This window comes from Anomaloglossus baeobatrachus, chromosome 5 (genome assembly GCF_048569485.1).
Source record: "Anomaloglossus baeobatrachus isolate aAnoBae1 chromosome 5, aAnoBae1.hap1, whole genome shotgun sequence".
NCBI classification, from domain to species: Eukaryota; Metazoa; Chordata; class Amphibia; order Anura; family Aromobatidae; genus Anomaloglossus; species Anomaloglossus baeobatrachus.
This window is the reverse complement of record NC_134357.1, coordinates 350,242,787-350,261,701: the sequence shown is the minus strand read 5'-3', so window position 1 is coordinate 350,261,701 and position 18,915 is coordinate 350,242,787. Positions and strand designations below refer to the sequence as shown.

Here is an 18,915-nt window from a genome sequence, read left to right as displayed (position 1 = left end):
TGGAAAGATTGGGATGTGGAGATAGGCGTCCTGGATGTCCACCGAGCAAAGGAACTCCCCGGGTTCCATGGACGCTATCACTGAGCGGAGAGACTCCATGCGGAATTGCCGGAGACGGACCCGCCTGTTGAGGCGCTTGAGATCCAGAATGGGGCGAACTGTGCCATTCTTCTTCGGTACCACGAAGAGGTTTGAATAAAAACCCCGGAATCTGTCTTGAGGGGGGACGGGGGTGATGACCCCAGAGTCTCGCATGGACTGGATGGCTGCGAAGAAGCCCTTGGTGAGGGAGGGATCCTTGGGGGGTTTGGACTGGACGAAGCGTGAGCATGGGAGCGAAGAAAACTCTATCTTGTAGCCATGAGAGACGACGTCTCGAACCCAGGCGTCGTCTATCACGGAAAGCCACGTGCTTCTGAACATGCGGAGACGACCGCCGACCCTGGATGAGGATCCGGGGACGGGAGCCCAGTCATGCGGAGGTGAATCTGTTGGATCTGGAGCTGGAGGGCTTGGACTGCTGGCCACGGGAACACCAGTGGGGTGTTGCCTTAAAGGAGGGCTTCCGTCTCTCCTGACGTGCTGGGGACCGCTCCCGACGTGTGTTGGTGTTGGTAGAGAATTGACGAAACGGAAAAGCCCGCCGCTTTGGAGGGGCACGGGGAATCCTCTGTTGGGGGAGGAAGGTACTCTTGCCCCCCGTAGCCTCAGAGATGATCTTGTCCAGTTTTTCTCCGAAGAGTCTGGCACTAACAAAGGGAAGACTGGTGAGGGACTTTTTGGATGCTGAGTCCGCGTTCCACGCTTTAAGCCACAGGGCTCTGCGGATTGCAGTAATGTTGCCAGCTGCCAGGGCAGCGGAAGCAGCAGAGTCGAGGGACGCAGCGACTAGATACTTTCCGGCATGTGTGATCTGATCTGCCAGATCTGCCAGCTCGGGTCTGGGAGCGTCAGCTAGGATACCACGCCGAAGGAGCTTTGCCCAGTCGGAGACAGCCTTGGAAACCCAGGTGGCTGCAAAGGCTGGAGTGATGGCAGAGCCGGAGGCTTCAAAGGCCGACCTGGCTAAGGTCCTGTCCGAGAGATCCTTCAGGGAGGCGCCATCAGACAGCGGCAAGTTGGTGCTGGACGAGAGTCGGGAGATCGGAGGATCCACTTAAGGGGCCACTGACCACTTCTAAAGAAGTTCCGGTGGAAAGGGATAAAGGACCTGTGCCCGCTTGCGCTTCTGGAAACGCTTGTCGGGATGTTCCCACTGTCTGGAGAAAATATCCTCAAACTCCCTGTGGTTGCCAAAGCTTCTTGGCAGCTTCTTGGCTCTTTTGAAAGGGACTGATTGACTGGTAGGCACCAGATCAACATCCTTCACCTCTAGGGTCTGATTGACAGCAATGACCAGACTGTCCATCATACCGGTCAGCTTGGATATATGTTCAGAGTCCAGATCGGAGTCAGAAACAGAGTCCTGGTCAGAATTTGGAGCTGCCGCAGAAGAGGCAGGAGACAGAGAGCGTGATGCTCTGGAGGCCATAGCGGGGCTAGGAGAGCTGGAGGATGACCCCGAGAGGGACCGCTTCCTAGACCTCCTGTGAGTTCTGCCCTGCCGGGCTGGAGGCGCTGCGGGCTCAGACTCGCTCTGGATCACCGGGGGGACTCCAGAGGAGGAGGCGGGCAGACAGTCTATGGCCGAGGCTAAGGTCTGAGACATCTTGGTTAAGTTGTCCACGGACTGAGAGAGAGCTGAGGCTCACCCAGGCATGGGGGCCGAGTCCTCGTTACGGGCGGTGGGGGGCTCCATAGTAGTCATGGTAGGGGTGCTATAGGCTAGGCAGGTGGAGCAGGACTGCCCTGAGGGAAACTTTTTTAGACAAGAGGTGCAGGCGAAGTGAAGCACTATGGCCTGTGGCTGAGAGCGGGTCGCTCTTGTGCTGGACATGGGACAGCAGGGAGAGAGGGAAAGAGAGAGAGAACAAAGCAGAGGATGCCAGGAGGATGGGGACTGGGGAAGGAGCTGCCTCCCAGTGGCAGAGCTTACCCAGACTCTGGCGTCCTGTGTGTGCTGATGCTGCTGTCTGAAGCTGGCGCTGTGTCCTGAAGCTGCAGGCTGAGGGAGCAGAGGTGGGGGCTCCGGGGAGCTGCAGGTTAGTCTGTGGGGAGCTGCACCGGAACGCTGCCGCTGCCCAGAAGCGTCTCAGGCTGTAATGGCGCTGCTGAGGAGTCCGGGCTGGGGGAGGAGTGGTAAAGAAGCGCGAAAAACGGCGCACTGCCGGGAGCCGGGATTGGCTGAGTGAAAGGAGAGCCGGGATTGGGCAGAAAGAGCGCGCAGAGGCTTGCAGGGACTGGCTGCTAGAGCGAGCGGGCCTGTTGGAAAGTAAGGACCCGTGCGATAGGCCGGCCGGGAGGGGGCGTGGCCGGCCGGAAGCTAGGCCTGAAGAGAAGCCGGGGGCTAAATTTTAGGGATGAGACCGCAGGGGGAGCCGGAGAACGGCGCCGATGATGAGAGCGGGGGCAGAGCCTGTATGAAGGGGGATCTGACCAGGGGTAAGCTAATGCTAAGGGTCCTAATTCCTTCTTTTCTCTTTTTTTTTTTTTTTTAAAACGGAGCCCCCCATGACCCGGGACAAGGGATGGGTACCTGTCCCAACGGCTGATAGTCCTCCTGATCCTGGCCTCCTGGGAAATACCTAGGGAGACGAGTATCTTCCGGAGATTTTTTCGTCTCCCCTCCCTGATCAGGCCGGCTGTGGAGGGCGAGCGTGCAGGGGGAGGGGGGCAAGGACTATCCGCCTGTCCCTCTGTGCGGATGCCCCCCAAACAGTCTTGAGAGTGTTAGGGGGGTAGGGTCCTGCCAGACAGACACAGAGGACAACGGAAGTGGCGGACGGACCCCACTTCTGTGCGACCGGTCTCTAGGGGGGAGAGCAGGGTGAGCGATTACACCCTGTCGCCCGATGAGCTGTGTCTGAAACGAAAAAGGGGAAAAAATTAAAAATACAAACCTAAGGGGCTGGGAGCAGCCCCAAGTGTGTCCACCTCCTATGGACACTAAGCTTAAATTGAGGAATGATTGCCAGTTGGTGGGTGTATACTGCATAGGAGGAGTTTTCCTTGTTTTGCTTAGTGTCGCCTCCTAGTGGCAGCAGCATACAACCCATGGTCTCTGTGTCCCCCAATGAAGTGATAAAGAAAAAAGTCTTCTTTATGAGGTTTACATTGATGTGTGGCCACTATGCTCAGTAGTGAACCAGACTTTTAATGTCTCTTTCAGATATTAAAATCATTTTATTTTCATGATATATGCAGATTAATTTTTGAGATTTTTCAAACTTGTTTGTTTGCTGATATCAGGTGATGTAAGATGGAAAATAAAGTGAAAATACTTCTGTTTTTCAATTTTTTTTTTAATGACCACAATGGAGCAAATCAAATTTTGTACCCCTTTTCTGTAACAATTATTTTTATAAATTGGACCCTTTTTTCCAACAGAATTGAGCTAATAATGATTTAGATTAGCAGTGGCTTTATATATTTATTTTTAATTTACTTCACATATGCGCCCCTCATCTCCCATAAAGTCATAAAAGACCTTAGGGAGCCATTTCAATATTTACATACTTTTTTTTTTCATTTGATTTTCCTCGTAACTGTGGTAGGTATATGGAAATGAAGCCTCCTGGCAGCATAGCCGAGCTGATTGATTCTCTTAGGGCCAGCATCTCCTGCTCCCTCCCTACACCCATCAATCACATAACCGCTGGATCAGTAGGGGAAGCACCTATTACTGTATACACATTGCTTGTCCAGACATTTAAATTCTATGAGCAGTTTGGAAGTGGTTCTAGGGGTTGTTTACTACTGGACAGTTTTTGCTTAATCAATTCAGGCCTAAATTAATAAAAAAAAGTCCATGCTCCCCTCCTGCAGCGGAGCCATTACAGCTATGTTGGTGCCATGAGATTGTTGGGTCAGTGAACGGCTGCTGATAAAGAGGACAGTATACACTGTTTTTATTTCATTTTTGAGTCTTGAATTGATTCAGCTTCATTGTCCATTTTTGGTGAATCTGCGAATCTAGTGTTGAACATTAAATTAGTCACTACACTATTTTCCAAGATACCTGACTGCTCCAAAAGGTTGACTACACTGTGTGCAGAATTATTAGGCAAGTTGAATTTTAGAGGATTTTTTTTATTATTGATCAACAACTATGTTCTCAATCAACCCAAAAGACTCAAATATCAAAGCATAATATTTTTGGAAGTTGGAGTGGTTTTTTTTTTAGATTTGGCTATCTTAGGAGGATACCTGTTTGTGCATGTAACTATTACAGTGCAGAATTATTAGGTAACTTATTAAAAACCAAATATATTCCCATCTCACTTGTTTATTTTCACCAGGTAAACCAATATAACTGCACAAGATTTAGAAATAAACATTTCTGACATGCAAAAACAAAACCCAAAAAAATTAGTGACCATGACCAATATAGCCACCTTTCTTTAAGATGACACTCAACAGCCTACCATCCATAGATTCTGTCAGTTGCTTGATCTGTTTACGATCAACATTGCGTGCAGCAGCCACCACAGCCTCCCAGACACTGTTCTGAGAGGTGTACTGTTTTCCCTCCCTCTAGATCTCACAATTTATGAGGGACTACAGGTTCTTTTTGGGGTTCAGATCAGGTGAACAAGGGGGCCATGTCATTATTTTTTCATCTTTTAGACCTTTACTGGCCAGCCACGCTGTGGAGTAGTTGGATACATGTGATGGAGCATTGTCCTGCATGAAAATCATGTTTTTCTTGAACTATACTAACTTCTTCCTGTACAACTGCTTGAAGGAGTTGTCTTCCAGAAACTGGCCGTAGGTCTGGGAGTTGAGCTTCACTCCATCCTCAACCCGAAATAGTACCACAAGTTCATCTTTGATGATACCAGCCCATACCAGTACCCCACCTCCACCTTGCTGGCATCTGAGTCAGAGTGGAACTCTGTGCCCTTTACTGATCCAGCCTCTGGCCCATCCATCTGGCCCATCAAGAGTCACTCCATATCAGGCCATAAAACCTTTGAAAAAACAGTCTTAAGATATTTCTTGGCCCAGTCTTGATGTTTTATCTTATGTTTCTTGTTCAAAGGTGGTAGTTTTTCAGCCTTCCTTACCTTGGCCATGTCCCTGAGTATGGCACCTTGTGCTTTTTTTATACTCCAGTAACGTTGCAGCTCTGAAATATGGGCAAACTGGTGGCAAATGGCATCTTGGCAGCTTCACGCTTGATTTTTCTCAATTCATGGGCAGTTATCTTGCGCCTTTTTTGACCAACATGCTTCTTGCGACCCTGTTGGCTATTTGCCATGAAACGCTTGAATGTTTGGTGATCACGCTTCAAAAGTTTGGTAATTTCAAAACTGCTGCATCCCTCTGCAAGACATCTCACAATTTTGGACTTTTCAGAGGCCGTCAAATCTCTCTTCTGACCCATTTTTCCAAAGGAAAGGAAGTTGACTAATAATTAAGCACACCTTATATAGGGTGTTGATGTCATTACACCACACCCCTCCTCATTACAGAGATGCACATCACCTGATTTACTTAATTGGTAGTTGGCTCTCAATCCTATACAGCTTGGAGTAGGACATTTATAAAAATTATCATGTGATCAAACTACTCATTTGCCTAATAATTCTGCACACAGTGAATAATATCATATGCCCATACAACGTCAATAGCTGTCACATGACAATTTTTACTCATAACCTCTCCAATACATGCCAGTTTAGATTATCATACAAGTGTTTTCATTGAGGAGAATGTAGTAAAAAATAGACCATATAAGTATAAAAGAGGAGGAAAATGTTTTGTACATCAAAGAAAAAAAAACCTCCTAAAAATTAAAAGTCCAAATAATAAAAACTATGTAGTATAATAATGACCACTATAATTCAGACAAACGTCATATGAGGTGAGTGCAAAAGAGGCAAACAACTGGTGAGTGGATAGTTGGGTATCAAACTATGTCGACCGACAAGCTAAATAGTAATAATACTATTGAGTAATGGCAAGGGGTGGGCTAGCAAAAGACTAGCTGTTCCCTCCCTTTCTCCTACCTACCATCGGAGGTGCACCATACTTTCTTGGGTGCCCCCTGCTCAAAATTAACTGCCCTTCTTTTATCCCTAAAAAACTGTTATTGCCAAAGATAGGCACCCGTTACCAAAGTATAGATAAAGTGCCAAATCGTCTCAAGTCAGATTATAACGTATTCAAATAGTTTAGACCAATTAGTAAGCAAATAAGAACTTACTTCAGAACAAACACCCAGAGAGAAAAACACTGGGAGCTAAATAAAGTTAAGTGAAGAAGGAAACTATACATAAACGACAATATGCTGTAGGCCTAAATAAATGCTGAGATCCCAGCAAGGGGTAACTTATCTGTTGGGATCATCCAAAGAAGAATCCCCACACGTTTCCCCCTTTTTATGGGGTTCATCAAGGGAAGTTCAGTGGACTGATAGTAGGTCCAGAAAGCATTAAGGCCATCTTACAAAATGTGCTCTTACATCCAAGTAGGTCAATATCAGTGGCCCAATATACAGTCCCCAAGTGGAGACTGCATACCCGTAGTACAGTGACGGGACGCCTCGCAGACAAAGGTTTACACCCCCCACACGTGTTAGTCGCTTGGAAATTGGAGCGGTCCTACAGCATATTGTCGTTTATGTATAGTTTCCTTCTTCACTTAATTCCATGTTTATTTAGCTCCCAGTGTTTTCCTCTCTGGGTGCTTGTTCTGAAGTAAATTCTTATTTGCTTACTAATTGATGGAAACTATTTGAATATGTTATAATCTAAGTTGAGACAATTTGACACTTTATCTATACTTTGGTGACAAGCTTTTTAGGGATAGAGGAGAATGTAGTAAGCCACTGCTAGACACTACTGGGGTGGCTTATCTTCCCTGGAACACAAAATTCCGTCACGAAAATTCAAGAAGTCTGACCCTTCCTTCTTCTGGCATCATCTGTTGGGGAGAATCAAAAAGCCCCATATATATTAGATGATTGGAGGGTTTAACCCACTGACTGTGTGGTAGGATCAAAGTTGTCCAGTGGGAAAAATATTGTCCCATAAAGAAGGTAAACAATGAAATCTCACCAGGCTCATCCGTCGTGGCATGGGTAGAGGTGGCTCCTGGCTGGAGGCTGGGACATGATACAGTTCTTGAACAGATGGACCTGGAGATATATTACTCGGAGTCGATCTTTGGTTTCCTGGTTTTGAATATCCTTCTGTCCTGTAATCAACTAGTATATAGAGAGACGCATTAAACCAGAAAATATTAGACAAGTCATCTAAAATACAACTGAAGAAGGCACTTGAGCTACAATTCTAAATGATTGTGTTCCATATACAGTAAATTAATAAAATAAAATGCCACAACATTAACGCGAGGATCCTTTACCTTTTGGTGGGATTTCGGGCACTTCATGAAGACTACTGAGCTTTGGTGATCCAATACTGTAAAACACAAAGACAAACAATATAAGCACATACTAACTGCCAAATGTAAAAGAGGATTTTCATGGGTAATTTTTCTCTCAGAAATATTTGGTCTTTTAGCCAACAAAGACAATGGCATAACTAATGGACTCTCATTTTGTGTTTTCACAGGTCTCCAGCCACCAGCTGCATTAAAAAAGTCCAGTATTTGGCCGAAGAAAACACTACTAGTGATCAGAGACCGGCTGCAGACATTTTTCTGTTTTACAGACATGTGACACATCAGTCAATGCTGACTTCAGTTATACTTCCCAACTTTCCAAGAAGAAAAATATGGCTAGATCATGGCAAATTTTAGGCTACCCTCCCCTAGCCAAACCCATTTACCATTTCATTGTCCCCTAGCCACAAAGAAAATATTAGAAAGTGATGAATGAATACCGTAAAGACAGTCAACACTGTAAAAACAAAAACCCAATGGTGGAATTGTATTTGTTTCTACCATTTCATCGCACTTGGAATTTTTCACTACATTGTATGAAAAAATGAATGGTTTCTTTCAAAACTTCCAGCTAAAAAACATATGGCTATGTCAATGGTAAATTAAAATTTGGAGTGAAAGCGGTTGTCCAGTCTTGGGACAAAATCACTATGTGACTGGAGGCTAGATGAGTCTGTCTTCTTTTTATTCACCTCTATGGCGTGTATAGGTGCTGCATGACTGCAAGTATCCAAATTACATGCATGCAATTATGTTACTCGCACTAACAATACCAGGGAACGTGCACACTGTGAACTGTCATGATTCAGCAGTCTGGAGACACATAGAGCAACTGCACACTTATGTCCCAAGCCCCTTTCATATATAATAAAATGTATTTCTAAGAAAAAAATCTAATTTTTGAGAGCTGGAGGCACTTTATTACATATATATTGGAGGTGTACTGGTATATACGGTACAGATGTACCTCTATGTACCAGTACAATGTGCCTATAAAGAAAACAACATTTTGAGATGTAGCATTGGAACATATGTGCTAGTGATTGTAGGGAGACTGGCAGAAGACCCTGCATTCAGAATGATTTTTATTTTTGGCATGCAATAAAAAAAACCCAAAACATTAATAAACTGATTTAAATTGATATATGATCTATATGTACCTTGGTCTCCTAGACATAACTTCTGATTGGAGAAACTTGGATGGAGAAGTACAACACGAGCCGTAATCTGGAATATGAAGACATTTGACCTTTCAATCCTTGATATGAGAAGAACACTATACACAGACAACACGTTTTGCTTTTGGGTTAATACAATATACAGGAGAATAAAGTCCTTCCATTTAAAACGAGCCTAACATTAAAAAATATCTTAAATGTGTTAAATAACTTGATTTTTTTATGATTATTGATACAGAACGTGAAATGTCTGCCTCCAATGGATGAACATAATTGTAAAGAACTTAAAGGGAATCCATCAATGTTTTTTTGCTAAGGAATCTTAGAGCAGCATGATTAAGGGGCAGAGTGCCTGATTTCAGCAATATTTGCTTTGAATACTAAGCTGTGTGTAACCCACCCACACCACTGACTGTCAGCCTCCTGTGTACACTGTACATTGTCAGCAAGCTGCCAATCAGTGGTGAGGGGTGATACACAGATTAGCCTGATTCACCTGCCCATGACACCAAATTCTCGAGTAATGATCTCCTGCTGATAAAACACTGAATGTATTGAAACTACAGCAAGTTGCGGAGCAAGTAACATCTCTTGAATCAGAAACTCTGCCCCTACCTTATGCTGCTTTCATATTAAATAGCAATAACCTGCTGATAGATTCCCTTTAATACCTGCATGCCTCTTATTTTTTTACCCTGCACTTTGACATTAAAAGGGGTTTTGCATCTCCAAGATCCAATCCCAATATGTAGTAGGTGTGGTAATAAGAATGCTAGCAAATACATCCAATTAGAAATGTAGTATAGTTCTCCTGATTAGCTACAAGTGCATCTCAATAAATTAGAATATCATCAAAAAGTTAATTTATTTCTGTAATTCAATACAAAAGGGAAACACATATATTATTTAGAGTCATTACACACACAGTGATCTATTTCATGTGCTTATTTCTGTTAATGTTGATAATTATGGCTTACAGCCAATGAAAATCCAAAAGTCATTATCTGAGAAAATTAGAATATTAATAAGACCAAATGAAAAAATGATTTTAAACACAAATATTGGCGCCTACTGAGAAGTCTGTACAGTAAATGCCTCAATACTTGGTCGGGGCTCTTTTTGCATGAATTACTGCATCAATGCGGCGTGGCATGGAGGCGATCAGCCTGTGGCACTGCTGAGGTGTTATGGAAGCCCAGGTTGCTTTGATGGCAGCCTTCAGCTCGTCTTCATTGTTGGGTCCGGTGTCTCTCATCTTCCTCTTGACAATACTCCATAGATTCTCAATGGGGTTTAGGTCAGGCGAGTTTGCTGGCCAATCAAGTACAGTGATACTGTGGTTACTAAACCAGGTATTGGTACTTTTGGCAGTGTGAACAGGTAATATAATGACTTTTGGGTTTTCATTGGCTATAAGCCATAATCATCAATATTAACAGAAATAAACACTTGAAATAGATCACTCTGTGTGTAATGACTCTATATCAATTATATAAAGCTGAGTGTATGTATGTCCGCTAAAGGAATCCGCACCCTCCTATTTACAATCACAAAATTTTGCACAGACGCCCTATGTGACTCAGGGAACGTCAGACTATATTTTGACAAGAAAATGTAACCTCGCGCTTTACAGTTACTCTCCAAAAACCCTGCATCCATTAAAGTGAATGGAGCTGGAAACTACAGGTTATTAATAGCAGCTGTGATTGGTTGCTATAGGAACAAAGGACAATTACAGTACAAGAAGCTTATGTGTGAGGTAATAGGATGTCGGTGGGGAAACACACACAGGCATACACTGACAGACAGAGACAGACAGGCACAGACCAAGAAAGAGGCACACATGGAAACAGACAGAGACAGACAGATAGGAAAAAAAAAGCCATACAGACAGAAAGACACATTGGGAAAAAGACAGACAGAGGCAGACAGGAAAAGATGCAGACAAAGACAGACAGAGGCAGACAGGGAAAGAGACAGACAGACAGAGAAAAACAGACAGACAGGGAAAGTGACAGACAGGGAAAGTGACAGACAGGGAAAGTGACAGACAGGGAAAGTGACAGACAAGGAAAGTGACAGACCGGGAAAGTGACAGACAGAGAGACAGCGAAAGAGACCGACAGCGAAAGAGACCGACAGGGAACGAGACCGACAGGGAACGAGACCGACAGGGAACGAGACCGACCAAAAGAGAAAGACAGAGACAGACAGGGACAAACAGACAGGGAAAAACAAAGAAACACAGACAGAGAGATAGCAAAATAGACAGAGAAATAGATAAAGAGACAAAAAGACAGAGACAGACACTGATAGAGACAGACACACAGACAGACAGAGGAAGAAAAATAGACGGACAGACAGAAGCAGACAGGGACAGATACAGATAGTGACACAGATAGAGAGACAGTTACTATCCCGGGCAACGCCCGGGCACTACAGCTAGTAATATATAAAGCTGAGTGTATGTGTGCGTGTGTGTGCGTGTGCGTGTGCGTGTGTGTGTGTGTGTGTGTGTGTGTGTGTGTGTGTGTATGTACAGTCATATGAAAAAGTTTGGGCACCCCTATTAATGTTAACCTTTTTTCTTTATTACAATTTGGGTTTTTGCAACAGCTATTTCAGTTTCATATATCTAATAACTGATGGACTGAGTAATATTTCTGGATTGAAATGAGGTTTATTGTACTAACAGAAAATGTGCAATCCACATTTAAACAAAATTTGACAGGTGCAAAAGTATGGGCACCTCAACATAAAAGTGACATTAATATTTTGTAGATCCTCCTTTTGCAAAAATTAACAGCCTCTAGTCGCTTCTTGTAGCTTTTAATGAGTTCCTGGATCCCGGATGAAGGTATATTTGACCATTCCTGTTTACAAAACAATTCCAGTTCAGTTAAGTTTGATGGTCGCCGAGCATGGACAGCACGCTTCAAATCATCCCACAGATGTTCAATGATATTCAGGTCTGGGGACTGGGATGGCCATTCCAGAACATTGTAATTGTTCCTCTGCATGAATGCCTGAGTAGATTTGGAGCGGTGTTTTGGATCATTGTCTTGCTGAAATTTCCATCCCCTGCGTAACTTCAACTTCGTCACTGATTCTTGCACATTATTGTCAAGAATCTGCTGATACTGAGTTGAATCCATGCGACCCTCAACTTTAACAAAATTCCCGGTGCCGGCATTGGCCACAGAGCGCCAAAGCATGATAGAACCTCCACCAAATTTTACTGTGGATAGCAAGTGCTTTTCTTGGAATGCCATGTTTTTTTGCCTCCATGCATAACGCCTTTTTGTATGACCAAACAACTCAATCTTTGTTTCATCAGTCCACAGGACCTTCTTACAAAATGTAACTGGCTTGTCCAAATGTGATTTTGCATACCTCAGGCGACTGTTTGTGGCGTGCTTGCAGAAACGGCTTCTTTCGCATCACTCTCCCATACAGCTTCTCCTTGTGCAACGTGCGCTGTATTGTTGACCGATGCACATTGACACCATCTGCAGCAAGATGAAGCTGCAGGTCTTTGGAGGTGGTCTGTGGATTGTCCTTGACTGGTCTCACCATTCTTCTTCTCTGCCTTTCTGATATTTTTCTTGGCCTGCCACTTCTGGGCTTAACAAGAACTGTACCTGTGTTCTTCCATTTCCTTACTATGTTCCTCACAGTGGAAACTGACAGTTTAAATCTCTGAGACAACTTTTTGTATCCTTCCCCTGAACAACTATGTTGAATAATCTTTGTTTTCAGATCATTTGAGAGTTGTTTTGAGGAGCTCATGATGCCACTTTTCCTAGGAGATTGAAATAGGAGAACAACTTGCAAGTGGCCACCTTAAATACATTTTCTCATGAATGGATACACCTGCCTATGAAGTTCAAAGCTCAATGAGGTTACAAAACCAATTTAGTGCTTTAGTAAGTCAGTAAAAAGTAGTTAGGAGTGTTCAAATCAAGAAATTGATAAGGGTGCCCATACTTTTGCACCAGTCAAATTTTGTTTAAATGCGAATTGCACATTTTCTGTTAGTACAATAAACCTCATTTCAATCCAGAAGTATTAGGCTGCTTTCACACATCAGATTTTTACCATCAGGCACGATCCGGCGAAAAAACTGATGCGACGGATCAGGCGAAAAAACGGATCAGTTGCATCAGTTCCTTCAGTTCTTTGACAGATCCGGTGTGATACTGAGCATGCTCATTTCAAAAAAACGGATCCAGCCGCCAGATCTGTTTTTTTTGCCGCATTACGCCGAATCCGGCGTCCATAGGCTTCCATTATAAAACATGCCGTACGGCGCGATCCGGTTTTTTTTTGGCCGGACACAAAAACGTTCACTTCAACGTTTCATCCGGCCGCCAGGCAAGTACATTTTGCCGGCAAAAAACGGATGAAACGCAAGGCCATCCGGCACAATCCGGCGCTAATGAAAGTCTATGGGGGAAAAAACGGATCCGGCGGCAACAGACGCCGGATCCTTTTTTTTCATGTTTTTGCCGGATTGTGCCTGATGGCAAATAACTGATGTGTGAAAGCAGCCTTAGGCTAGTTTCACACATCAGGTTTTTCCCATCAGGCACAATCTGGAAAAAAACGGTTAAAATGGATCCGGTACCGCATCCATTTTATCCCCATTGATTTGTATTGTCGCCGGATTGTGCCTGATGACCTTGCATTGCATCCGGCTTTTTCCAGATGCGGCTTAATTAATGAATGCGGTGGCCGCATGGAACGTTTCATGCAACGTTTTTTGTCTCATAAAAAAAAACGCACAGCGCCCGGTGCAGCGCTGTGCGGCATGGTGCATAATGAAAGTCTATGCACGCCGAATCCGGTGGCATGCATCAAACGCCGGAAGCATGTACCGGATTCGTTTTTTACTTCTGAGCATGCCCAGAAGTGATTCTCTGGCCTAAGAAAATCGGTGCGAGTGGAGTGTGATAAAACATCGCATTCCACTCGGACCAATTTTAGTAGCCTGTGTGTCAGCGCACATGAGCGATTATTTTCTCAGCCCTAATCGGACCGAGAAAACAATCACAGCATGCTGCAACTAATGCGAGACTCTTTTCTCTCACACCCATTCAAGTGAATGGGGTAAGAGAAAAATCGCACTGCACTCGCGGTACACCGTGTACCATGCATGCAGAGCGAGAGTCGCAATAGCCGGCTACGGAGGAGAGAGGGAGGTAAATCCCACCTTCCCCTCCTCCGTGCCAGCCTGCCCCTCCTGAGAGCCTGCCTGCCCCCCGCAGCTGTTGTCCGCTCGCACGGTCGGACCGCAGACGCAGGGACACTAGCATGACACTTGGCTCCTGCTGTGCTGCCAGCACAACCCGAGTGTCATGCGAGCATCGCAGTAGTGTCCTGTGTGGCCCCAGCCTCTCTCTCTCTCTCACACTCACAGACTGACTCATTCACTCACTCTCACCCACTCACCGATCACGGGCACGGCGCTGCACGGCTGTCACGCTGCTCTGGCGGCTTCTCCTGATTTGAAAATGCCGGCCGCCCATTATTCAATCTCGTATTCACTGGTTTCCCCGCCCACCGGTGCCTATGATTGGTTGCAGTCAGACACGCCCCCACGCTGAGTGACAGCTGTCTCACTGCAACCAATCACAGCCGCCAGTGGGCGGGTCTATATATTGCAATAAAATAAATAATTTAAAAAAAACGGCGTGTCAATTTTGATACCAGCCAGGGTAAAGCCACACGGCTGAAGGCTGGTATTCTCAGGATGGGGAGCTCCACGTTATGGGGAGCCCCCCAGCCTAACAATATCAGCCAGCAGCCGCCCGGAATTACAGCGTGCATTAGATGGGACAGTCCCGGCTCATCCCGAATTGCCCTGGTGCAGTGGCAATAGAGGTAATAAGGGGTTAATCATGGGAGGCATCTATGAGACACCCCCAATGATTAACCTGTAAGGGAAAGTAAATAAACACATACACCCAAAAAAATACTTTATTTGGAATAAAGGACAAAAAAACACCCTCTTTCACCATTTTATTAAAATCCCCAAATACCCCTCCTGGTCCAATGTAATCCACAGAGGTCCTGCGACGCTTTCAGCTCTGCTACATGAAGCTGACAGGAGCGGCCGTGGAACACCGCCGCTCTCTATCAGCTTCACGCAGCAACTGAGGGAGTCGCGCTGTCAGCAGTGATGTCACTGAGGTAGTGTCGGGGTGTGCGGTGATGATGATGAGTGCGGGAGTGTCGGGGTGTGTGCGGGGATGATGCGTGCGGCAGTGCCGGGGTGTGTGCAGTGATGATGCGTGCGGCAGTGCCGGGGTGTGTGCAGTGATTATGCGTGCGGCAGTGCCGGGGTGTGTGCGGGGATGATGCGTGCGGGAGTGTCTGGGTGTGTGCAGGTATGATGCGTGCGGGAGTGCTGGGGTGTCTGCGGTGATGATGCATGCAGGAGTCTCGGGGTGTGTGCGGGGATGATGCGTGCAGGAATCTCGGAGTGTGTGCGGGGATGATGCGTGCGGGAGTGCCGGGGTGTGTACGGGGATGATGCGTGCGGGAGTGCCGGGGTCTCTCCCTCTCTCTCAGCTTTTAAAAAAAACCAAAAAAAACGGATCCGTTATTTACCGGATCCGTCGCATCAGTTTTTACACACTCTGACACGGATCCGTTCCATCAGGCACGAACCGGATTATGCCCGATTGCAAAAAACTGATGTGTGAAAGTAGCCTTACTCAGTCCATCAGTTATTAGATATATGAAACAGAAATAGCTGTTGCGAAAACCCAATTTGTTATAAAGAAAAAAGGTTAAAATTAAAAGGGGTGCCCAAACTTTTTCATATGACTGTATGTATGTATGTATGTATGTCCGCCAAATGAAACTGCACTGTTGCATTTACAATCACAAAATTTTGCACAGATGCCTCACTTGACTCAGGGAACGCCATAAACTATGTTTTGAGGGGAAAATTTAACCCCGCGCTTTACAGTTGTGAGACAAAAAACCTGCTTACAATAAAGTCAATGGAGCTGAGAGCTACAGATCATTATTAGGAGCTATAGGCAACGGAGGACATTCTTAGTATAAGACAGTTTATGTGTGAGGTAATATGATTTTGGTAGAGACAGACACACACAGACAGAGACACACAGAGATAGAGACACACAGAGATAGAGACACACATACAGACAAAGAGACACACATACAGACAAAGAGACACACATACAGACAAAGAGACACACATACAGACACAGAGAAATACATACACACAGTGAGAGTGAGTGAGAGAGAGGGAGGGAGAGTGAGAGAGAGGGAGAGTGAGTGAGAGAGAGGTAGAGGGAGTGAGAGAGTGGGAGAGACAGTTACTATAACAGGCAATGCCAGGTACTACAGCTAGCATATTATATTTTTGATGATATTCTAATTTATTGAGAAGCAGTTTTATGTCGCTTACCTCATGTTCAGGGCATTGTAGCTTAGGTATCCATGGTTACGTCCACTCATATAGTGACAGTTAATTGGTCAGTTAGTTGCTTGTCTTCGCTACCATAGATACCTAAGCTACAATGCCCTGCACCTGCAGTAAGAGACAAGGCTATATCAGCAGATATATATTACATTTCTAATGGGAGGTATTTGATAATATTATTTTTATTACATCTACTACATATTGGGATAGGATCTTGGAGATGGCAATTCCCCTTTAAGGTACTGTGATGTAACATTGTTTAGTAAGTAAGCATACATAATAAATACAAATCACACTATTCCAATTATAATATACTCATCAACAGACTAAGTGAAGTTCCCCTTACCAAAGTGCAGATTGCTTTGACTAGAGGGGCTGTGTGGAATAATAGGTGCAGGCTCTGAAAGTGCCCTCTTGTGCTTTGTAGTCAATGGAGGTGTGGCAGGCAGCTTTTTGGGGACAGGTGATGGACTAGCAGGGGGAGGAGGTGGTGGAACATTGGGTGCTGAGAAAAAAACAATATGCATGCATTGTAATGTAAAGGTATATGATCGACTTTCAATATCTCCCTAAATAGATTTCTTCCCATCACACATTTGGTTACTCTACACAGAAGTAAGTGGCCCATGGCAAAGATCAAACTAGGCCCCCGATTATTATGTCTGGTGTTCCCTCCTATCCCATGAACCTTAGAACAATCTCACTGGAAGGTAAAGGGGATAAAACTAGGCAGGACCGCCTCCCATCTCTCCCCTATAACAACCACATGAACCTTTGCTTTCAGGCCAGCTTCATGTGTAAAGCTTTAAATGGGTATTCCCATCCCCAAGATCCTATCCTAATATGTAGTAGGTGTAATAATAAATATTAGCAAATCCCTCCAATTAGAAATGTAGTTCTTCTGATTCACTGTCGCTAATCTCATACTAATCTCATGGTCAGGTCATTCCAGGACCTTAGGTATCCATGGTTATGACCACTAGCAACCAACTAACTATGACTATATGCGTGGTTGTAACCCTGGATACCTAAGGTCCTGCAATGCCCTGCACATGAGATAAGCAACAAAGCTCATCAGGGGAACTATACTACATTTCTAATTGGAGGTATTTGCTAGTATTATATTGGGATAGCATCTTCGAGATGGGAATAGCCCTTTAAGCTTCCAGTGGGGCCAGATTCAAAAATGTTGGTGCAACTCAAGGCTGCATTAATATTTTTTTAACTTTGGCATTTTCACTTATTTTTGTCAAACTCCAGCAAGAAGTGGTGTTCACTATGCGACAAACCTTACTTTAGCAGGAACTTGAGTCAGATTTCTGGCCAGATGCACACAATGGTGCTCAGCACTGGTCCGACACCCCCAATTCCTGGAGGGGAGTATGCTTCTACAAGAAACAGTAGTGTCTGACTCCAGCTAATCTCCTCATCAAAAATGATGTGAACAATGCCGGTCTTCATGAATCAAGGCCTCTCTCTTTTGCTATAAATTTTGGTTCTGGCTTTAGAGAAAACAAAAAGCCCGCAACCCAAAGAGATCCCGTTACAAGTATGTGACAAAATATAATCATAAAAATATAAAACAAAAGAGGGTCCTTTCAAGTCATGTACCATTCAGCAAATTGGTTCACCTAGCATTATACCTTTACTCTTTAGCAACAATAGCATGGGGGCTGTGAGGCACCAGGTCACCTGCCCTGCTGGTGCATTGTTGCTGTGGCGATGGTTGGCACACGGTTCCACACCATTAAGGCGTCAGAGTAGGGACCCACTCAGAGGTTCGCCGTGAAGTGGCAGTGGGCTTCATACAGTCTGATCGGAATGTTAAACCAAGAACCTCATGTTCAGGTATTTAATTTTTTGCCTAGTGGCATTAGATCAACTTATGAATTTTGGATGTGCAGCCATTTCTTTTTTCTACCACATTGATACCTTTACTCTTTGATATGCCTCTATATTGTAAGCCTTTCCATATGCTGCCATTATGTAAAACGGACTGACATGTGAAGGAACACCATGAAAAATTTATGTTATAATATGTCCTGCATAGGTACAATACAGTGTAGTTTTGTCTAACGTGTCCCTGTTACAAAAAAATAATTTTTTTAAAAATTTTTTTGAATTTGGATGTTAATTTTTACTGCGTACAGTAAGTTACGGAGGTATAGACTGAGCATAGTTGACATCATTCATAGTCCTGATCTTTACATACCAGTACTTGCTATAGGTCATTAACACAAGGATCACTTTTTTGGGTTTGCCTACCTCTAATAGGATTGCGTGGAGGCAGTGGAGGGGTGAAGGGGGCTGTTGGTGTCATGGCATTTTCACTGCATGTTTGTCCTCCGCCTAGATCATAGCGTGATTCTTGAGACATCTGAGACACCTGAGATGCTCGCCGTAAGAATGAAGTTGGTGGTCCTCTGTCTGAGAACTGAGCACTGGGTGATTGGAAGCAACTGTACGGTCGTAGAGATCTCTCCTTCTTAACAGGGCCCAGCTAAGAAGAAGATGAAATCATTTTATGTTTATGTGCAATGCTCTTCATATATCAAGAATGGACGCAATAAGAGTATTTATCACATTTTGTAACTATCCCTGTTGGACATTTTAAAAAAAAAAAAAAAAAATCAATCAAAAACACAAGATCCCAATTGTTGTCTATATTATGTGTGTGGTATTACAGACCATGCGAGAGAACGACGACATGAAAGCCAATTTATCATAGTGTTTAGGCCAGAAAACTAGTGTAAAAAACTTTGAATGCTCAATATG

General features: G+C 44.4%; 1 protein-coding gene across 3 annotated transcripts in view; it reads right to left on the bottom strand.

Moving 5' to 3' along the window:
* Positions 1-18,915, bottom strand: part of LOC142311456 (arf-GAP with SH3 domain, ANK repeat and PH domain-containing protein 1-like) — a 298,879-nt gene that overhangs the window by 10,507 nt on the left and 269,457 nt on the right. For 2 of the 3 annotated variants that reach the window (XM_075349907.1, XM_075349908.1), the window contains 5 exons: positions 18,406-18,640; positions 16,487-16,645; positions 8,667-8,733; positions 7,468-7,523; positions 7,161-7,309 (listed from right to left, as the gene is read on the bottom strand). In XM_075349907.1, the coding sequence (XP_075206022.1) occupies positions 7,161-7,309; positions 7,468-7,523; positions 8,667-8,733; positions 16,487-16,645; positions 18,406-18,640 (666 nt within the window). The remainder of the gene's footprint in view (positions 1-7,160; positions 7,310-7,467; positions 7,524-8,666; positions 8,734-16,486; positions 16,646-18,405; positions 18,641-18,915) is intronic. The other variant, XM_075349909.1, reaches the window with a different exon arrangement.